This window comes from Oncorhynchus masou, chromosome 12 (assembly GCF_036934945.1).
Source record: "Oncorhynchus masou masou isolate Uvic2021 chromosome 12, UVic_Omas_1.1, whole genome shotgun sequence".
Classification (NCBI taxonomy): Eukaryota; Metazoa; Chordata; class Actinopteri; order Salmoniformes; family Salmonidae; genus Oncorhynchus; species Oncorhynchus masou.
This window is the reverse complement of record NC_088223.1, coordinates 43,425,402-43,448,178: the sequence shown is the minus strand read 5'-3', so window position 1 is coordinate 43,448,178 and position 22,777 is coordinate 43,425,402. Positions and strand designations below refer to the sequence as shown.

The 22,777-nt window shown below is 41.1% G+C and overlaps 1 protein-coding gene across 3 annotated transcripts in view; it reads left to right on the top strand.

Annotated features, from left to right (window-relative positions):
* The first annotated feature begins 1,864 nt into the window (after window positions 1-1,864).
* The window catches only part of usf2 (upstream transcription factor 2, c-fos interacting), a 30,931-nt gene continuing 10,018 nt past the window's right edge, over window positions 1,865-22,777 (top strand). Inside the window, exons 1-5 of one of the 3 annotated variants that reach the window (XM_064980668.1) lie at window positions 1,865-2,270; window positions 21,815-21,896; window positions 22,072-22,112; window positions 22,224-22,336; window positions 22,607-22,726. In XM_064980668.1, coding sequence (XP_064836740.1) covers window positions 2,243-2,270; window positions 21,815-21,896; window positions 22,072-22,112; window positions 22,224-22,336; window positions 22,607-22,726 — 384 coding nt within the window. In that variant the 5' untranslated portion in view covers window positions 1,865-2,242. Of the gene's footprint in view, window positions 2,271-21,814; window positions 21,897-21,930; window positions 22,113-22,223; window positions 22,337-22,606; window positions 22,727-22,777 lie in introns of those variants that run through there. The other 2 variants (XM_064980667.1, XM_064980669.1) reach the window with 2 other exon arrangements.

Sequence of the window (22,777 nt, the reverse complement as noted above, 5' to 3'; positions counted from 1 at the left end):
CCCAGGCCTGGATCCACCTGATGTCCTCCATTACCAACCACCCTCCAACTTTTCATTACATCATCTATAGATACTCTTATTGTCATGTTATTATATGCCAAGAAAGTGGTCTTGCTCTATCATACTGGGCACACTAAGTGAGATAACACTAGTACTGCAAACACTCAGAACAAAGAGAGCAGCAGGCCCTGTACTTTTCAGCCTCTCTATTCAAGTCCCCCTTCCGAGACTGGCTGCCTGTTGAAGACAAGTGACAGGCATAACCACCCACCCACACAGCAACCTCCTCTATAACCCACGCACCAGAATTTAGTATTTTAGTCTATGATTGCCATGTGAGTGTAAAAAAAAATGCACAACTGTACCCAAAACATATCAACGTTTATATATAAAAATCTTAAATACTACCAGGTTGGTTTTCACAGCTGTTTCACAAAGTGTTCATTTCTGTAAGTTGTAAGATTTCCTTTGAGGGTATTTATTAGTTCCAGCAGCCTAGTGGTTAGAGTTTTGGACTAGTAACTGAAAGGTTGCAAGATCGAATCTCCAAGCTAACAATCTGTCATTCTGCCCCTGAACAAGGCAGTTAACCCACTGTTCCTATGCCAATCATTGAGAATAAGAATTTGTTCTTAACTGACTTGCCTAGTTAAATAAAGGTTTATTTTTTTTTAAATAAATAAACATCCTAGGACCTACAATAGTTACATATATATTCAACATCAAGGGTGCACTAATGAGCTATGCAAGAAATTATTTATTTCAGTGTCATAATAGGGCAGGTTAAAATACTGACTTTGTAATCTGTAAGGTAAGTAACATTAATGTGTCAAGCAGATTACATTTTCTTAGCTATTTCCGAAATGTAGTAACGTTTAAGACATGGATGTTATGTTGTTGTAATGTTAACAAGATGCCCAAAAGTAGTTAGAAGTAATGTTTTCATTTCATTAGCTGAACACAACTCGTTTAAACAGCTACATGTTTGCGGAAATCAGCCTTATTTGCATAGCAGGGACGAAAATAACATAATTTAGACTGTAATGATCTCCAAAATTCAAATCATTAGATCATCATACCATTGATACAGCAATGAAAGTGATGGTGGGACACTTTTTGGCTGGGGGCCATTATTTGGCATGACAGGCCCACAACCTCCAGGGGACCAACAACCCCCCCAAAACAATGTCTGTTGGCTCTTACAAAAAAATATAGCAGTTTTAAAACTGCAATAAAAGTGCAGTAACTACAGGCGACTGTGGTATTGTGGACAGAGTAATTGTGGAATAACTGCAGTGTTCTGTAATTATACTGCACTCTGACTGCAGTTACACAGCAAAATTACTGCAGTAAAAAAAAAACATATTTTAGACACAGTATTTCTTTGACAGAAACCTTTTTGGTAATGTGGGGCTGTGGAGCTCAGGGGTCCCAGTGCATGTGCACAACATGCTCATTAGTCAAGTTAGGCTGCTGATTTCAATTGCACTAGACACTGTGCTTGACTCTGCCGTGAGCTCACCGGAGCTGAGTACCAGCACCCCAAATGTTATACTCCTTGAGCTTCTGTTTCTCTTATAGAATATTAGCTCAAAAGTATTGTGGAGCTCCTGCACCTAAATATAAACAGTACATAGACCCAACATGAATACCGGAACCTATTTCAGTCATTCCAACACTGACTACACAAACTTTTGTTCAAGGCTGAGCTAGAACTATTCGGATACAATACTTTAATTTCACAAATTCAGCGGAATCAAGAGTCAACCCGTGTTTAGAATAGACTCCACTCCATACTTTATTATCCACAACGACAAGGCAACTTTAGACGCAGCCTTGCGGATGGATACGTTTAACACCACTACGAGTGCAAATAGCCCAACCTGGGAACAATAAATAAAACATTTAAAATTAAATAAACCAGTTAATCACGGAAATATCTACCAAATTCCCATCTATAAATCCGACGGTAAATGTCGTTCGAAGCTTTTACAGTAGCCAATTCTGACACCCGAATCTCGCATTTTCCAAGAAGAGGGGGACGTGATAGAGTCAAAAGAACAAAACCACCCTTCCAGCTCTGCAGCAGTCTCCATTTTAACTGTTTGCCCAGTCGGTACCTCACGTGTTCTGGACTGTCTTTCTCACATGACCCTTGTTTGTCCCCGTGATCAGTACTTCCAACTCCGTTTTTCAGTGTCGCTGAATATCACATTTTAAACTGTAACCTTCATGGATATGCATGAACAGAGTTTGGACAGCTCTACAGGGTAAGAAAACGCATTCTACGCTCACCGCACACAATAGCTTCACAGGCCTAGGCACCATCTTTGCAACACATTAGCGCTAGCTATATGAACAAATGTTTTATTTCCTGTAATATATTTCGTTTTGTAAATCCAATGCATAAGACATATCTTTTAACGTGTTTGACTAATATGTCGTGCTTTGCATTCAGTAATTATTGCTATGGTTTATTTACTCGACTCAGTCAAGCGAGACCAGCGACAGTCGTATACGTCAATTGTGTAGCTGTAACTGTCAAATTATTACAACCGTTTTAATGACAGTGATGTGATTAGAAAGTGTATGATGTCGCTTTTTTTTGGGAGAAATGCATCAAAATAAGGTTTATAATAATGCACGATTTATATACACAACTTATATACTTCTCAGTGTTACGTCAGTAAAATGTACATTATCCTCCTGTGATTTGTTTGTTTGCAACCTATGATGAACAGCAATGATAATATCATTATGGGTTACGTGAAACTGGCTATATTTGAATAATGCATTTGTTTCAATGATTCCATTATATTATTGTGCAATATTCCACTATTGGTTTAATAATATATTTAATTTGTAAAGCGCGTTCTCACACCCAAGGCGCATCCTTAAAGCTTTTCTGAACAGCGCGGTCTTGAGCTGTGCCTCCAGTTTTGAAGGATTAAGTGTCCGTTACCAATTTGTCAACGTTTTCGAAGTGGAGGGAAAGTCTAGTGTTGACCTGCTGATGTATGCAAATCTGATTACAAAAAACCGTCAGCCAATATGCGTCAATTTGACTAATTCAACTTTAGCAGTCTAGTATGGTGATGAGTCCACTTTTCGAATGTCACCTTTTTTTCGCTAACACAACGCCAGGGGCACTCTTGCTACTTATATCAGTGCACAGTAACACGGAACACAAACCGGCTGCGCGCGTGCGCTAACGTGTATACATTTATTTTGCCCCCCTACACCAAACGCGATCACTACACGCAGGTTAAAATATCAAAACAAACTCTGAACATTAATTTGGGGACAGGTCGAAAAGCATTAAACATGTATGGCTAGTTAGCTTGCACTTGCAAGCTAATTTGTCCTATTTAGGTAGGTTGCTGTTGCTAGCTAATTTGTCCTGGGATATAAACATTGAGTTGCTATTTTACCTGAAATGCACAAGGTCTTCTACTCCGACAATTAATCCACACATCAAACGGTCAACCTAATCGTTTCTAGTCATCTCTCCCCCTTCCAAGCTTTTTCATCTTTGAACTTATATGGTGATTGGCATCTACACTTTCATAGTATTACCATGACAACTGGCAAAACAGTTCATCTTTCAATCACCCATGTGGGTATAACCAATGAGGAGATGGCATGTCGGTACCTGCTTCTATAAACCAATGAGGAGATGGGAGAGGCGGGACATGCAGCGCAATCTGCTTCAGAAATAGGAATTACTTCTATTTTAGCCCTTGGCAAAGCAGACTTGCACAAGCAGTGTGGGTGCAATAATTGAATAACAATATTCCTACATTTATTTTGCAACGCGAGCAGTATAGTCAGGGTATAAGAAGTACACCGTAATGCACGGATCGACTCCTAACCCGCAGCCTCCTGTTATATCTGCAGGGCAGACTGTTTTAGGGTCGTTAGGCTAAATATTGTGTGGATGAAGGGAAGGCGGGTTGAATAAAGAGAAAACAATACATAAAAAAAGTCCATAAAGGTATAATATTATGCAATTTATATCTATAGGCTACCTTGGGATTTTTCTTTAATTATGTTTGGCTATTGGTGCGTAAGCCTAAACTTTAGGGCCTAACTACGCATGCTAAATACCCATACGCCAATCCCCAAATACTTTTGGGAACAGGCAGAAAAAGGTAATGCTGATTTTTGGAGGCAAAAAGCAGAATGTCGGAGTTTAATTCAATATTAAAAAGCTGCAAAATGTAGAGTGGAAAATAAGAGAAGGGAGGGCAAGAAAAGTAATGTTTGGGAAATATTTGTTGAAGTGGTAAAAGAGGATGATACCATTGCCGGTGTTGTGCCAAATCTCCCCCATGCCAGAACCCCCCTCTTTGCGCACTCACTTCATTGCTGCGACTTCTTTGCAAGTTGAGATTTCTAATCACGTTAGGCTGCGTTTCATTTGATTTTTTTTTTATGTCGGTTTGATAGCGGGGGAGGCACTAGTAATGTCTGCAGTTTTTGGTTTGGCTATTTGTTTCAAGTGTATGAGTCTATAAATAAATCTCTTTGACAAAATTTACCATCTCTCCCATGTCTTATTCAACTAGTAGTTGTTCTGAAATGTTTATTGCTTGCCTACATTTTACTCCCTCCTCTGTTTAATTTAACACACATATATAAATTATACATTTCGTTTGCCTATCCTGACGTGAAGTTTGTTCTATAGAAAATATTTGACTATGATGTGTGCAACAGAAAGTATTTGACTCTAGCCACAAAATTAAGGAAATTAGAAAGGCAATTTTCTTGCCTGCTGAAATCTCCCCCTAATAATTTCCTTAATTTTGTGGCTAGAGTCAGATACCTTCTGTGGCACACATCAGAGTCAAATACTATCTATAGAACAAACTTCACGTCAGGATAGGCAACCAAAATGAATAATTAATGTACAGTTGAAGTCGGAAGTTTGCATACTTAGGTTGAAGTCATTAACTTTTCAACCACTCCACAAATGTCTTGTTAACAAACTATAGTTTTGGCAAGTCTGTTAGGACATCTACTTTGTGCATGACACAAGTAATTTTTCCAACAATTGTTTAGACAGATTATTTCACTTACAATTCACTGTATCACAATTCCAGTGGGTCAGAAGTTTACATACACCAAGTTGACTGCCTTTAAACAGTTAAAAAAATTCCTGAAAATGATGTCATGGCTTTAGAAGCTTCTGATAGGCTAATTGACATAATTTGAGTCAATTGGATGTGTATCTGTGGATGTATTTCAAGGCCTACCTTCAAACTCAGTGCCTCTTCGCTTGACGTCATGAGGAAATTAAAAGAAATCGGCCAAGACCTTAGGAAAAAAAATGGTAGACCTCCACAAGTCTGGTTCACCCTTGGGAGCAAATCCCAAATGCCTGAAGATACCACAACGTTCATCTGTACAAACAATGGTACGCAAGTATAAACAACATGCGACCACGCAGCCGTCATACCGCTCCTCGAGATGAATGTATTTTAGTGGGGAAAGTGCAAATCAATCTCAGAACAACAGTAAAGGACCTTGTAAAGATGCTGGAGGAAACAGGTGCAAAAGTATCTATATCCACAATTATATCGACATAACCTGAAAGGCTGCTCAGCAAGTAAGAAGCCACTGCTCCAAAACTGCCATAAAAAAAGCCAGACTATGGTTTGCAACTGCAAACTGCACATGGGTACAGAGATCGTACTTTCTTGAGAAATGTCCTCTCGTCTGATGAAACAAAAATAGAACTGTTTGGCCATAATGACCATTGTTATGTTTGGAGGAAAAAGGGGGAAGCTTGCAAGCCGAAGAACACAATCCCAACCATGAAGCACGGGGGTGGCAGCATCATGTTTTGGGGGTGCTTTGCTTCCGGTAGTGACTGGTGCACTTCACAAAATAGATGGCTTCACAAAGAAGGAAAATTATATGGATATATTTAGGCAACATCTCAAGACATGAGTCAGGAAGTTAAAGCTTGGTCGCAAATGGGTTTTCCAAATGGACAATGAGACCAGGCATACTTTCAAAGTTGTGACAAAATGGCTTAAGGACAACAAAGTCAAGGTATTGGAGTGGCCATCACAAAGCCCTGAGCTCAATCCTATAGAAGATTTGTGGGAAGAACTGAAAAAGCATGTGCGAACAAGGAGACTTAAACACCTGACTCAGTTACACCAGGTTTGTCAGGAGTAATGGGTCCAAAATTCACCCAACTTATTGTGGGAAGCTTTTGGGAGGCTACCTGTAACGTTTGACCCAAGTTAAACAATTTAAAGGCAATACTACCAAATACTAATTGAGTGTGTGAATTGTAAAACACGGGACGAGATGTTAAAAACTGTCCATTGTGCCAATAGATGGAATGCACTCACATGAGATTTGCCGTGATGTTGACAGAGTGGCATGGGAGGTTTATTTCTTAGACTGGGTTAAGATGTTAATTTTGGGACACATCCTCAGTAGTGTGCCTTCGAATCAGTGGGTGTTTCGGCCTTTAATCACTAAACACCCTCATCAAAGGTGGCCAAGCCTTAGTTTGTGTCCCATGTCCAATTAAGATGTCCCGCGGGACTATGCAATGCAGGGGCGTCCTCTTCCCTGAGCCAGCCCTACAGCTGACCGCATACCTCATATGCCCTCAAGTTGTAGGGATCTGAATTGGGTTCTCATGAGGGGGTGGGAGGTCATGAAGTTATAGCCTAGCAAGGGTCCTTCTGTTTGATCCAGATCCACTGGCTGCCTCTTTCAGCTGCTTGAGAAACTGCTCTGATGGTCTGCCGCAGAGCCTGTCCATGGATTCCAAGTTCTTTCAGCAACCTGATGGTGGAAGAAGCCACGAATCCTCTGCATCCCACTTCAACTGGCCAGACTTTTGCATTCCAGCTATGCTGAGTTGCGTATGCTGCCAACTCTGTGTAACACAGTTTCTTACACTCCTAGGCCTCTTCAACAGAGATTTCCCAAGGGACTGTGAGCTCTATGATGTACACAGCCTTTCGTGAAGGGGACCAGAGTACCATGTCTGGCCTAAGGTTGGTAGAAGCAATCTCAGGTGGAAAAATGAGTTGCTGGCCAATATCGACAAGCATCTCCCAGTCCCGGCCATGGCTAGGTTTCTGGCTTTGTAGGAGGATGCTTGGGCCTTTTCTGTCCCTCCCAGATGAATATTGTTGTTTTGATGAGATTGCTTGTTTTTGGAGGTAATGAATTGGTTGTACTCCTCTTGGTCTCAAGTGCTGCAGCCTGGCTCTTGAGGACCTGATTGTGCCTCCGGGTGTAGCAGCCTTGTGAGCGGCTGGTCTTGCAACCTGTCATTATATGCCTGAGAGTCGCTGGAGCTGGGCAGAGGGGGCAGGTTGAGTCCTCGCCATACCATTGTTGTAGGTTTTTTTCTTATGATGAAGTTGATGTTGCTTGCCTCCATTTGCCAAAGCTCACTCCAGTGGATCTTTCTCCTCGCCAGGCCTTCCCTAAATGTCCATTGCCCTTGTTTAGCAAGAGAGACAGCCTTTGCACTTCTTGCAGTCTCCTCCTGTCTGCGCACCTCCTCGACCACCAGCTTCCTGCGTTCAGATGTTGTTTTGCTTTATGGAACGTTGGTTTGCTTGGTGCCAGGCCAAAGCCTCCTCTTCCATGCTGGATATTCCCCACAATGTCTTGGTGTCTCAGGGCTGATGTTGCTTGCTGCACAGCCTTGGATGATGTCCATTTCTGTCCAGTTTGTAGAGGAGGTGCAGCCTTGCTAATGGTCTGGTCTTTGGAGTCCTTCAATGTCATCTGAAGTCTTACTTTAGAGCACTTGTACTCCTCCGTTAGACTTGTAAGAGGTAGTTCAAGGACCCGCTTGCCATAGAGGCCGATGTTACTGAGGCATCGTGGGACACCCAGCCATTTCTTCACGTATGAGGTAATGGTTCTCTCCATCTTCTCCACTGTTGTTATTGGGACCTCATAGACGGTGAGTGGCCATATTACCCGGGGGAGAAGTCCAAACTGTAGGCACCAAAGCTTGAGCTTTCCAGGCAGTTTGGTCTTGTTGTTGTTCTCAAGACCGTCGGCGAAGTCCTGCCTTACTTGCTGCACTTGATTTTTATCCCGGAGGCTTTCATTGTACCATCAAACCCAGGCTCTTGACGGGTTGCTCAGACACCGTTGGTATCGGGTCATCTCCAATGCAGAAACTCACATCTTTAAGCTGCCCCTTGACTATGGATATGCTTTGAGATTTGCTTGGCTTGATTTTCATCTGGGCCCACTTGATGTTATCCTGCAGTTTTGCAAGTAGCCGCCTGGAGCATGCTGCAGTGGTGGTCAGTGTAGTCATGTCATCCATGTATGCTCGGATAGGTGGGAGATGGAGCCCTTCCTTAGTTCTCTCACCGCCGACCATCCATCTTGATGCCCTGATGATGACTTCCATGGCCATAGTGAAGGCCAGAGGTGAAATTGTACAGCCTGCCATTATGCCTACTTCCAAGCGCTGCCATGTTGTTGTGAAGTCAGGTCTTGGAAATAGGCCTTTACCAGTGTAGTGATGGGTTCTGGTACGTGGACAATGTTGAAGGATTCCCAGAGGAGTTCATGGGGAACTGAGCCAAAGGCATTGGCCAGGTCGAGGAAGATGACATAGAGGTCTCTCTTGTCCTTCTTAGCTGTTTGGATCTGGTGCCAAATCTTACTAGTATGTTCCGGGCAACCAGAGAAACCAGGAATGCCGCTTTCTGTACAGATGTATCAATGTACTTGTTCCTTTCCAGATGAGTGGACAGCCTCTGTGCTGTTATACTGAAAAATATCGTCCATTCGACGTTGAGAAGGGAGATTGGTCGGAATTGACTGATGTCTGTCGCATCCTTCTCTTTCGGGATTAGCACACCACCAGCCCTTTGCCATGCCTTTGGTATTATTTCCTTCTGCCACACTATCCTCATGAGCCTCCAAAGAAAGTGCAGAACATCCGGGGCGTTCTTGTAGAGCTTGTATGGTACTCCATTAGGCCCAGGAGCCGAGGCCGCTCTTGCTCTTCGGACAACGTTCTCTACTTCCTTCCATTTTGGAGGGTCAGTGTCCAGATTGAATTCTGGTGGTTGAATTGGTGGGATGTCATGTGGGATGATTATCTGCTCATGCCTTTTCATGTCCTGGTAGACCTTTTCCAGATGTTCTTCCAGTTCTGTCTTTGGAGTTAAGGATTCTGCACTTTTCCTTTGCGAAGAGGTCTTTGACAAACTTAGAGGGTTTTTTATAGAACCGTGTTCTTGAGTGTTCCTTCTTCCTATGAAGTTTCCTTAAGTTTTCCGCTCTTTGCAAGGTTGCCAGCTGACATTTTAATGTCTGCTTGGATTAGCATGAGACCTTCTCTCTCTGCATCAGAGGCCTTCTTCCACTGCTTTCTCAGCTGCCTTCTCTCTCTGACAAGTATCTCAAAATCTTGCTGCCTCCTAGATTTGGCTGGCGCGGATGGTGTCTTGCCACTTCTCCTTTCGTTTACTCCAAAGCGCTCTTCTCCATAGTGGTAGATGTCTCCCATCCTTTCAAGCTTTTTCTCTGCTGTTCCTACCTATTGTTCCAAGATTTGTCAGGTCGTTGTTAATTGTTTCCCCCTCTCTTTTCAGCAGCTTTGGGCCACTTCACACTCGGTCTGTGCCCTTTGATCTTTTCCTCTTTTAGATGTCTCTGTGGTTGGGTGAGTTCATCCACCAGCATTTCTGTGCTTGTGTTATCCTCCTCCGTTACAAGGGTGCTGATGCTCTGCAAACTTTGGTTTGCGTCCCGTCGCTGTGCTTCATTCGACTGATTTGACTGGCTGCTCTGTAAGAAGTACTGGTCAATGCGAGGTCCCTGTCTCTGCTCTCCCAAGCACCTTTTCCTCCCTTGATGGATCCTTAACCCCCTTGCCGATGTTACTCTCTCCCAACCACAGCTGCACACCTGAAGTGTGTGTCCTGCTGCTGTTATGGTTGTCTCATGTCTGTGTTCCTACTCGTAGTCGTTTCCGTTCCTGGGTCCGTAACTGTGTGATCAGTCATTGAGCCATCTTGCGCCCCAGCTCTTGCAGGCTCTAGGGGTATGTTCCTTTGTTGACTTTCAGTAGCACTTAGCGGGTGTTTCCAACATACTGAAGCAGCGTCGGAGAATGCCAACATGGGTAGCTAGCCCAAGACAGCCCCAGTGGGGTCTATTCCCTCCGGTCAGCTGTCTCTCCAAGCTGTCACACAGACTTTCCTATGTTGTCAGCTGTCCTTTCACAGCAGTCACTGGACTGGTCCAGATAATCAGAATCATAAAACACGGGACGAGATGTTAAAAACTATCCATTGTGCCAGTAGATGGAATGCACTCACATGAGATTTGTGAACTTCTGACCCACTGGGAATGTAATGAATTAAATAAAAGCTGAAATAAATCACTCTATTATTCTGACACTTCACATTCTTAAAATAAAGTGGTGATCCTAATTGACCTAAAATAGGGAATTTTTCCTAGGATTAAATGTCAGGCATTGTGAAAAACTGAGTTTAAAAGTATTTGGCTAAGGTGTATGTAAACTTCCAACTTCAACCGTATTTATTTTAGCATCTTGAAAGAATGTGAATGCACAGTTATACCGTCTGTGAAGGTGCTATGTTTATCAGCGTCATAAAAGCTGAGAGTATTCCAACCACATAAAATAGGCTTATTCATCAGAAACATTTTGGGTCATTTTCTCTTTCCTTACAACCGGTGAAACTGATGTAAATATGGACATTTTGCAAAGAAAATATTTCCTGTTATTTATTTATTTATTTTTTTGGGGGGGGGGGTTGTTGCATTTTTTAAACATTTAATAACCGTGTATCTGACGATTATAGGTGAAGCCCGCCATGAAAATAAAATAACAACTGTTTAAATAGGTCTACATGCATTTGAGGATTTATTTTATGTCAACGTCATTTTCATGTAGATAAACATGACCTAATAGCGGGAGTGTTGACTTATGACAAAAGCAATTGTTTTGCTAACTTAGTCTGGCTATTAAACGTACTGTCTCCTCTTACCAACTTTCCTTTGATGCTTGAGCAGCTCATCCCTAGATGTGCAGGGTGTAGAGCACTATAGGCAACAAAAAAATGTATGTCTGGACTTTCTTTTATTAAATGCACATTTTCATTGCTTGCTAGTAAATAAATCGGCCTTTAGACAAACTCTTTTTTTTATATACAGTGCCTTGCGAAAGTATTCGGCCCCCTTGAACTTTGCGACCTTTTGCCACATTTCAGGCTTCAAACATAAAGATATAAAACTGTATTTTTTTTGTGAAGAATCAACAACAAGTGGGACACAATCATGAAGTGGAACGACATTTATTGGATATTTCAAACTTTTTTAACAAATCAAAAGCTGAAAAATTGGGCGTGCAAAATTATTCAGCCCCCTTAAGTTAATAATTTGTAGCGCCACCTTTTGCTGCGATTACAGCTGGAAGTCGTTTGGGGTATGTCTCTATCAGTTTTGCACATCGAGAGACTGAAATTTTTTCCCATTCCTCCTTGCAAAACAGCTCAAGCTCTGAGGTTGGATGGAGAGCATTTGTGAACAGCAGTTTTCAGTTCTTTCCACAGATTCTCGATTGGATTCAGGTCTGGACTTTGACTTGGCCATTTTAACACCTGGATATGTTTATTTTTGAACCATTCCATTGTAGATTTTGCTTTATGTTTTGGATCATTGTCTTGTTGGAAGACAAATCTCCGTCCCAGGTCTTTTGCAGACTCCATCAGGTTTTCTTCCAGAATGGTCCTGTATTTGGCTCCATCCATCTTCCCATCAATTTTTACCATCTTCCCTGTCCCTGCTGAAGAAAAGCAGGCCCAAACCGTGATGCTGCCACCACCATAAAAATATAAAATAAAAAAAATATATCCCATTTAGCAGACGCTTTTGTCCAAAGCGACTTACAAGTCGGCTGGGGCCACTACTTTTACATATGGGTGGTCCCAGCGGGAATCGAACCCACGACGCTTGGCGTTGCAAGCGCCATGCTCTACCGACTGAGCCACACAGGACCATGTTTGGCAGTGGGTATGGTGTGTTCAGGGTGATGCGCTGTGTTGCTTTTACGCCAAACATAGCGTTTTGCATTGTTGCCAAAAAGTTCAATTTTGGTTTCATCTGACCAGAGCACCTTCTTCCACATGTTTGGTGTGTCTCCCAGGTGGCTTGTGGCAAACTTTAAACAACACTTTTTATGGATATCTTTAAGAAATGGCTTTCTTCTTGCCACTCTTCCATAAAGGCCAGATTTGTGCAATATACGACTGATTGTTGTCCTATGGACAGAGTCTCCCACCTCAGCTGTAGATCTCTGCAGTTCATCCAGAGTGATCATGGGCCTCTTGGCTGCATCTCTGATCAGTCTTCTCCTTGTATGAGCTGAAGGTTTAGAGGGACGGCCAGGTCTTGGTAGATTTGCAGTGGTCTGATAATCCTTCCATTTCAATATTATCGCTTGCACAGTGCTCCTTGGGATGTTTAAAGCTAGGGAAATATTTTTGTCTCCAAATCCGGCTTTAAACTTCTTCACAACAGTATCTCGGACCTGCCTGGTGTGTTCCTTGTTCTTCATGATGCTCTCTGCGCTTTTAACGGACCTCTGAGACTATCACAGTGCAGGTGCATTTATACGGAGACTTGATTACACACAGGTGGATTGTATTTATCATCATTAGTCATTTAGGTCAACATTGGATCATTCAGAGATCCTCACTGAACTTATGGAGAGAGTTTGCTGCACTGAAAGTAAATGGGCTGAATAATTTTGCACGCCCAATTTTTCAGTTTTTGAATTGTTAAAAAAGTTTGAAATATCCAATAAATGTCGTTCCACTTCATGATTGTGTCCCACTTGTTGTTGATTCTTCACAAAAAAATACAGTTTTATATCTTTATGTTTGAAGCCTGAAATGTGGCAAAAGGTAGCAAAGTTCAAGGGGGCCGAATACTTTCGCAAGGCACTATATGTATATATATATATATATATGTGTGTGTGTGTGTGTGTGTGTGTGTGTGTGTGTGTGTGTGTGTATGTATATATATATATGTGTGTTTATTTGTTTTTATTTTTTATTTTTTTACTTCCTTAATTATTCAACAGCAGTCAACAAGATTGTTCTGGCTCTGTGGCCTAAAATGCTCAAATTTTGTCAATTGGACACGTGCCATCCTCTCCAACCTGGCATGGTATTATTTGATACAGAATATTTTCTTAATTGATAGACTGGCCGATATACCACCCTAGACGAGACACAAAAAAATGCCAACCACATATCCCCACAAAGTAGAATACCGTTAATCCCTGTCATTTGGTTACATACTTTTCTGTTAATGCAATGTGTTAATTACAGTAATATACCCATCTCATTGTCAGAGTGGAAATTGTTTGCAGAGCTCACAACCTGCTACACTTGTGAGAAACAAGTTTTGGTTTATTTCATACCATAATTTACACGCTCCATGTGAGAGCAATGAGCATGTGTCTGGTTTCTCTATCCTGTTAGTGTTGATGGCACGCAAGTCCTGAGCACACACAAAAGTATCTGGCCTGCTTAACGTAAATGTAGGAAAGTTCCCAGTTGGGCTTCTGTCATTTTTTTATTTTCTTCACCTCACACAGTAAGACAATGAATTCCGTAGAAGTATTGTAATAATATTTATATTTTACATGCATTCTTTCCAACACTCTCCCCTTTGATAATCAGTATCGCTGGTAAATATGCTGTTGCGTGTATTTGTTTCTTTTAATGATTGTCAATGTCATCTTCATGCTATAGCATAGCTGTCCCCTTCATACTTTCCTTGTCAATTCATTATCTTCTAGCCTACTTTTGGTAAACCTAGGTTTTTTAATACATTTAAGGAAAGGAAAAATATTTGCTCTTGAGTCTGACATGCGTTGGTGGCTTTGATTGACGTTTCCTTAAGTATCTTGTCTGGACACCATCCCTTTATTAAAAAGTAAATGCTCCTGTCCTGATTTAATATTGTTGAATACCAATTTTTAGGAGCTTAGGCTACATTTCTCTGATTACGGTGTCCTCTCTTTGAAGAACATATGCCAATGCCATCGAATGACAGCAACAGGGTTTGTGACGTTATGTGAATATTTCGGGAAAAGAGAAAGCCCATCAGAATTTGTTTGAATGGTTTTGTGTGTCGAAATAGGATCTGCATAAAAAAAATGTATATACAGAAAAGCCAATCTATGATGAAAATTACAGGCCTCATCTTTTCAAGTGGGAGAACTTGCACAATTGGTGGCTGACTAAATACTTTTTTGCCCCACTGTACTGTACTCTATACCATCTACTGCATCTTGCCTATGCCGTTCGGCCATCGCTCATATATTCTTATGTACATATTCGTGTTCATTCCTTTACACTTGTGTGTGTATAAGGTAGTTGTTGTGAAATTGTTAGGTTATATTACTTGTTAGATATTACTGCATGGTCAGAACTAAAAACACAAGCATTTCGCTACACTCGCAATAACATCTGCTAACCATGTGTTTGTGACAAATATCAAATCAAATTTATGTCTTTGTTTTGACTCTGTTAATGTTGTCAATACGAAAATGTGCAGATTCTCTCCAACCTGGCACTTCTTTAATTTGTTGATTTTAATAAGTAATAACCTGAATAATAATGAAACGCCATGATAATTCAAAGTACATTTGTTTCAAATGTATTTATTTTTTTAAATTTTAAATTTATTTAACCAGGCAAGTCAGTTAAGAACACATTCTTATTTTCAATGACGGCCTGGGAACAGTGGGTTAACTGCCTGTTCAGGGGCAGAACGACAGATTTGTACCTTGTCAGCTCGGGGGTTTGAACTCACAACCTTCCGGTTACTAGTCCAACGCTCTAACCACTAGGCTACCCTGCCGCCCCAAATAGGTTTTATTAAGAATCATATCTATGTAAACAAGTGTACAAACATTATTTTTTTCTTCCCCATCCCCGAACAGTTGTTGGTGACCGTGTACATTGGCCTGGCCAATTATGTAACCTCATATTACAAGACGTCATAGCTCAAATTTTCATCCCAGTCCCAAAGCATCTTTGCTCCACGAAAGAACCAGAAATTATGTAACTTTACCGATGTCAACTAGATAGATTGAATGCTTCAATCATTTATGACATTTTTCTGGTGAGCAAGGGTTTATTTAGTTATCTAGGGCAACGTAATGACAGAAATGGGGCCTCCCAAGTGACGCAGCAATCTAAGGCACTGCATCACAGTGCTAGAGGTGTCACTACAGACCTGGAATCGATCCTGGGCTGTTTCACAACCGGCCGTGATCAGGAGTCCCATAGGGCGGCGTACAATTGGCCCAGTGTCGTCCGGGTTTGGCCAGGGGGGCTTTACTTGGATCATTGTGCTCTAGCGAGTTCTTCTGGTGGGCTGGGCGCCTGGAGCCTGACGTCAGTTGAACTGTGTTTCCTCGGACACATTGGTGCGACTGGCTTCCGGGTTAAGCGGGCGGGTGCTAAGAAGCGCGGTTTGACGGGTCATGTTTCGGGGGATGCATGACGAAACCTTTGCCTTCCGAGCCCGTTGGGGAGTTGCAGCGATGAGACAAGATTTAAATTGGGGAGAAAAAGGGCTGTAAAAAATTATATAATGACGAGAGGTTAATGTAACAAATAGCCTACTAAATTGGTTGAAATTATATACAGAAACCTATCAAAATCAGTCACAACAAATCCTTCACCCCCGTCAAAAAAATAGTTCTGCCTTTCCTACAGTGCATTTTCTATATTAACGGGTTACGGTCGGGTGCGGGCTGCCGATTTTTCACTTTTTCATTTATGGTCTGCCGATTGCGGATGGCTTATTAGCAACTGCGGGCAGGTGAACAAATGGCTGACTCATGCACCACTAGTACACACAGTAACTTATAGTCCAGCGAATAGGTGAAATAATTGTTCAATTGTATGATAAAAGTATCAGACTTGGTACATTACTACTAGATACATTAAGGAACATTTTTAAAGATTGGAGGCAGTATGGGAAGCTTGTCAGTTAATCTGGATGTCCTGTTCAAAGAAAAATGGGGTAGTCATTCCAAACAATATAAAAATGGATTTGTAATGTAATCTACCTACTATATAAACCGGTCAGGTATTATAGACAATAATTATCATCATAAAGTACTCTTAAGTCCTTCAAGGAGGTCACATCAAGTTCGTTTTGACCATAGACCAGCGGTTATATAGAGCCACCAAATTTCACACACACCTAGGGCATATCTAAATAAGTATTTTGTGCTAAAGTGCCATCACAGAATTTGTCCTTTACCCCCCCCCCCCCTGGCGGTCATTTCCAATGTGGCCGCTGAAAAGTAGGCAAAGATGGGGGAACTTTTTGGATAGATTTCACCAGGGATACTCTGATAATGTCAGGGAGCAAGCAGACACCAATGTTCCAATATGTATGAAGGACATGTGGTTGGACATGGTGAAGTTGGATTTGTTTGTGGTTCTGCTACAAAGGAGACATTATAAGCAGGTTGCATTACATAATGTGAAGGTGATAAGGACTAATCTATTAAACCAAAGGCACCATGCCTTGACTTTTTCCACATTTTGTTACGTTACAGCCTTATTCTAAAATATATATTTTTAAATTCCGTCATCGATCTATACGCAATACCCCATAATGAAGACCAAATGCAATTGATTGGATATGATTTGGAAAGGCACACAGAGAGATCCTTGATGAAAACCTGCTCCAGAGCGCTCAGGATCTCCGACTGGAGCAAAGGTTCACCTTCCAAAAGGACAATGCACTGAGCACACAGCCAAGACAACGTAGGAGTGGCTTTGGAACAAGTCTCTGAATGTCCTTGAGTGTCCCAGGCAGAGTCCGGACTTAACAGATCAACCATCTCTGGAGAGACCTGAAAATAGTTGTGCAGCGACGCTCCCCATCCAACCTGACAAAATCAAGGAGTATGAATACTTTCCGAATGCACCGTATCTCAAATAAGGAAATTATGACATCATAATGTTATGACTTGGGCTCCTAACTTTTATTTTGGGAGGGGGGGGGATTATCGGGGCAGGCCTTATAATGTGACAAGTGTGTGGCATTGAGAGAGAGTCAACAGGTGAAATCAACTTGGCTGATCAAGTACATTTCAGTAGTATGCTGCTCCAATCACGATTCACATCTCCTAAAATAATTGGTACATAGAGCCCAATGATGGCTTAAAATGTTTTGAGGGGGGTCTGGAAAACAAAATAAGATGCCATATATACATATCCTTACATGTCTTTGTAGAAAAGTGGTGAAAATGTGTGCAAAACAAATTGCCTAGTTCTAGTGGTTGACATTTAAACACTTTTTAAAAAGTAATATGGGTGTTCGCTTATTGATTGCACTGATACAGTTGAAGTTGGAAAGTTTACATACACCTTAGCCAAATACATTTAAACACAATTCCTGACATTTAAATCAAGTAAAAATTCCCTGTCTTAGGTCAGTTAGGATCACCACTTTTAATTAAGAATGTGAAATGTCAGAATAATAGTAGAGAGAATTATATAATTCAGCTTTTATTTCTTTCATCACATTCCCAGTGGAACAGAAGTTTACATACTCTCAATTAGTGTTTGGTAGCATTGCCTTTTAAATTGTTTCACTTGGGTCAAACTTTACGGGTAGTCTCCCACTATAAGTTGGGTGAATTTTGGCCCATTCCTCCTGACCGAGCTGGTGTAACCGAGTCAGGTTTGTAGGCCTCATTGCTCACAAATTGTCTATGCGATAGAAGTCAGAGCTTTGTGATGGCCACTCCAATACCTTGACTTTGTTGTCCTTAAGCCATTTTGCCACAACTTTGGAAGTATGCTTGGGGTCATTGTCCATTTCGAAGACTCATTTGTGACCAAGCTTTAACTTTCTGTCTTGAGATGTTGCTTCATTATATCCACAAAATTTTTCCTCCATGATGCCATCTATTTTGTGAAGTGCACCAGTCCCTCCTGCAGCAAAGCACCCTCACAACATGATGCTGCATCCCCTGTGCTTCACGGTTGGGATGGTGTTCTTAAGCTTGCAAGCATCCCCCTTTTTACTCCTAACATAATGATGGTCATTATGGCCAAACAGTTCTACTTTTGTTTCATCATACCAGAGGACATTTCTCCAAAAAGTATGATCTTTGTCCCCCTGTGCAGTTGCAAACCGTAGTCTGGCTTCTTTATGATAGTTTTGGAGCAATGGCTTTTTCCTTGCTGAGCGGCCTTTTCAGGTTATGTCAATATAGGACTTGTCTTACTGTGGATATAGATAATTTTATACCTGTTTCCTCCAGCGTCTTCAAGGTCCTTTGCTGCTGTTCTGGGATAGATTTGCACTTTTGGCACCAAATTATGTTCATCTCTAGGAGACAGAACGGGTCTCCTTCCTGAGCGGTAGGAAGGCTGCGTGGTCCCATGGTGTTACGTACAATTGTTTGTACAGATGAACGTGGTACCTTCAGGCGTTTGGAAATTGTTCCCAAGGATGAACCAGACTTGTGGAGGTCTACAATTTTTTTCTGAGGTCTTGGCTGATTTCTTTTGATTTTCCCATGATGTCAAGCAAAGAGGCACTGAGTTTTAAGGTAGGCCTTGAAATACATCCACAGGTACACCTCTAATTGCCTAAAATTATGTCAATTAGCCTATCAGAAGCTTCTAAAGCCATGACATAATTTTCTGGATTTTTCCAAGCTGTTTAAAGGCAGTCAACTCATTGGAATTGTGATACAGTGAGTTTTATAAGTGAAATAATTGGTCTGTAAACAATTGTGTCATGCACAAAGTAGATTTCCTATCAGACTTGCCAAAACTTTGTTAACAAGAAATTTGTGGAGTGGTTGAAAAATGAGTTTTAATGACTCCAACCTAAGTGTATGTAAACTTCCGACTTCAACTATATACAGTTCCTTTAGAATGTATTTACAACCTTTGACATTTTGCTGTGTTACAGTCTGAATTTAAAATGGATTACATTGAGATTTTTTTGTATGTTTAATAAAAAAATGTGAAGCTGAAAGGCCTTGAGTCAACAAGTATTCAACCCCTTTGTTATGGCAAGCCTAAATAAGTTCAGGAGTAAAAATTTGCTTAACCAGTCACATAATAAGTTGCATGGACTCTGCAATAATAGTGCTATACATGATTTTTGAATGACTACCTCATCACTGTAGTCCACACATAAGATTATCTGTAAGGTCCCTCAGTCGAGCAGTTAATTTCAAACGCAGATTCAACCTCAAAGAGCAGGGAGGTTTCCAATGCCTCGCAAAGAAGGGCACCTATTGGTAGATGGGTAAAAATAATAGAAGCAGACATTGAATATCCCTTTGAGGATGGTGTATTAATAACACTTTGGATAGTGTATGAATGCACCCAGTCTCTGCAAAGATACAGTGGTCCTTCCTAATTTAGTTGCCGGAGAGGAAGGAAACCACTCAGGGATTTCACCATGAGGCCAACAGTTAGATTGTTTTCTCCTATCACAGCCATTACAATCGAGGATGGGTCAGTAAAATTGTACACTGCCGGTCATAAGTTCTCATTCAAGGGTTTTTCTTTATTTTTACTGTTTTCTTTATTGTAGAATAATAGTGAAGACATCAAACTATGAAATAACACATACGGAATCATGTAGTAACCAAAAAAGTGTTTAAATATATTTTATATTTGAGATTCTTCTAATAGCTACTCTGGCATTCTCTCAACCAGCTTCATGGGGTGGAATTGGAATGCATTTCAATTAGCATGTGTGTTTTCTTAAGTTAATTTGTGGAATTTCGTTCCTTCTTTCCAACTGGGGGGAGGGGGGGTATACACAGAAGAGAGCCCTATTTGGACCAAGTCCATATTATGGCAAGAAGAGCTCAAATAAGCAAAGAGAAACGACAGTCCGCCATTACTTTTATTACTTTATCAGTGAATACAGAAAATGTCAAGAACTTTAAAAGTTTCTTCAAGTGTAGTTGCAAAAACCATCAAGCACTATGATGAAACTGGCTCTCATGAAGATCGCCACAGGAATGGAAGACCCAGAGTTACCTTTGCTGCAGAGGATAAGTGCATTAGAGTTACCAGCCTCAGAAATTGCAGCCCAAATAATTTCTTCACAAAGTTCAAGTAACAGACACTTCTCAACATGAACTGTTCAAAGGAGACCGCGTGAATCAGTTCTTCATGGTTGAATTGCTGCAAAGAAACCACTACTAAAGGACACAAATAATAAGAAGAGACTTGCTTGGGCCAAGAAACACGAGCAATGGACATTAGACTGGTGGAAATTTCTCCTTTGGTCTGATGAGTCCAAATGTGAGATTTTTGGTTCCAACCGCCGTGTCGTTGTGAGACGCGGTGTGTGTGAACAGATGATCTCCGTATGTGTATTTCCCACAGTGAAGCATGGAGGAGGAGGTGTTATGGTGTGGGGGTGCTTTGCTGGTGACACTGTCTGTGATTTATTTAGAATTCAAGGCCGACTTAACCAGTATGGCTACCACAGCGTTCTGCAGCGATACGCCATCCCATCTGGTTTGGGCTTAGTCTCACTATCATTTGTTTTTTTAACAGGACAATGACCTAACACACCTCCATGCTGTGTAAGGGCTATTTGACCAAGAAGGAGAGTGATGGAGTGCTACATCAGATGACCTGGCCTCCACAATCCCCCGACCTCAACCGAATTGAGATGGTTTGGGATGAGTCGGACCGCAGAGTGAAGGAAATGCAGCCAACAAGTGCTCGGCACATGTGGGAACTCCAGTAAGACTGTTGGAAAAGCATTCCAGGTGAAGCTGGTTGAGAGAATGCAGAGCTGTGTGTGCAAAGCTGCCATTGAGGCAAAGGGTGGCTATTTTGAAGAATCTCAAATATAAAATATATTTTGACATGTTTAACACTTTTTTTGGTTACTACATGAATCCATATGTGTTATTTCATATTTGTGATGTCTTATTTGAAAATGTAGAAAAATAGTAAAAATAAAGAAAACCCTTGAATGAGTAGGTGTTCTTAAACTTTTGACCGGTAGTGTAGTTACTTCACAATATTAACCTAATTTGACAGAGTGAAAAGAAGGAAGCCTGTACAGAATAAAATAAATATTCCAAAACATGCATCAGGCACTAAAGTAATACTGTATGTAAAAATGTGGCAAAGCAATTCACTTTCTGTCCTCAATTCAAAGTGTTATGTTTGTGTCCAATACAACACATTAGTGACTACCACTCCATATTTTCAATCATAATTTGTATGCCTGGAAACGTTAAGGATTGGAGTTTTTCAGGATAAAAAATAAACCGAATGGAGTTGAGCAACAATAAAATCTGTAATAAGTCAAGGGGTATGAGTACTTTCTGAAGGCACTATAATATAATATTATGTTTTGTGTAAATTTTAAGAAAAACTACAGCAAACCTTCCCTGTACACGTCACTCTTTATGTAAAATCCCACGGCAATGTATTATGTCCTGGTGGCCTTTGGTCGCCAGGGGGTAATGGACAAAATATATGATGGCTCTAGCCAAAAATACTTCTTTAGACATGTCCCAGCTGTGTGTGTATTTTAGTGGCTGTATCACAAAGTCCACAGTTTTTCCCGTAGACACTGGACTATGATCAATATAACCTTAATATAACCCCCATGAAGGTCTTAAAGCTATTTTATGATCAGAATTATTGTCTTTATTATCTGTGGGGTTTATATAGTGGGCAGATAACAACATTGTTTGGAGTGATTTTACCCTATTCTCTTTTAACAGGAAATCCGATTGGCAGCCATTTATTAAAATGGCCGCACTGGTTGACTGACATGCTTCCCAGACTGCCTCCAATCTTTAAAATGTTCGTTAAGGTATTTAGTATTAGTGTATCAAGTTTGATACTTGTATCATGAACTGGAACGATCTTGGTATATTACGTTCTTATCTGCTGGACTATTATTAAATAGCCTATTGCACACAGCTGATCAATTGAATATGAGTGTTATAACAAAACAAATCCCTTCTCTTTCCGTCAGTCACGAGAAACAGGAAACAGAGGAGATTCTCCAACTGGAAGGTAGGTATCGGGGTGTGTGAAATTTACTCAGTTCAAACGGATAATTATGGAATTTGTGTGTGAGAGAGAGCTTAAGTGTGTTCTAACGTGCTAGTGTGTTTTTCTCAAAAGGTGTGGGGACAGAGGAGCAGACTGCAGCTACCATAGAGAGTGTACAGCAGGCCGCAGCTTTTGCGGATCATAATGTTCAATACCAGTTCCGCACAGAGAACAGTGGAGGACAGGTGAGCTCAATCAATGACCTAGCTAATTTTGAACACACACAGTAACACAAAATCCCCCTTGTCTGGATGAACAAATGACAAGAAGAATCTGTAGATTGTGTGTAAATTATTTTGTCTGTATATTCTGTTTATTGTTGTCAGCACCATTTCTCCAGGTCAAATTCCTGGTACATGTCAAATGTACTTGGCGAAGAATCAGAATAAACCATATATCTGAAATGTTTGCCATACTCCTGTCCGGACCTCTCCCCTTGACTTTCTTCACTCCAGGTGACCTATCGTGTGGTCCAAGTGACAGATGACCAGCTAGAGGCAGCAGGCGACGGGACTGGGGCAGTCAGTGTGGTTTCCACTGCTGCATTTACTGGAGTACAGCAAGCAGTGGCGCAGGTGTGTGTTGGCATGGCATACCTTATCATCTTAGGGGAGTAGTGCTGTCTA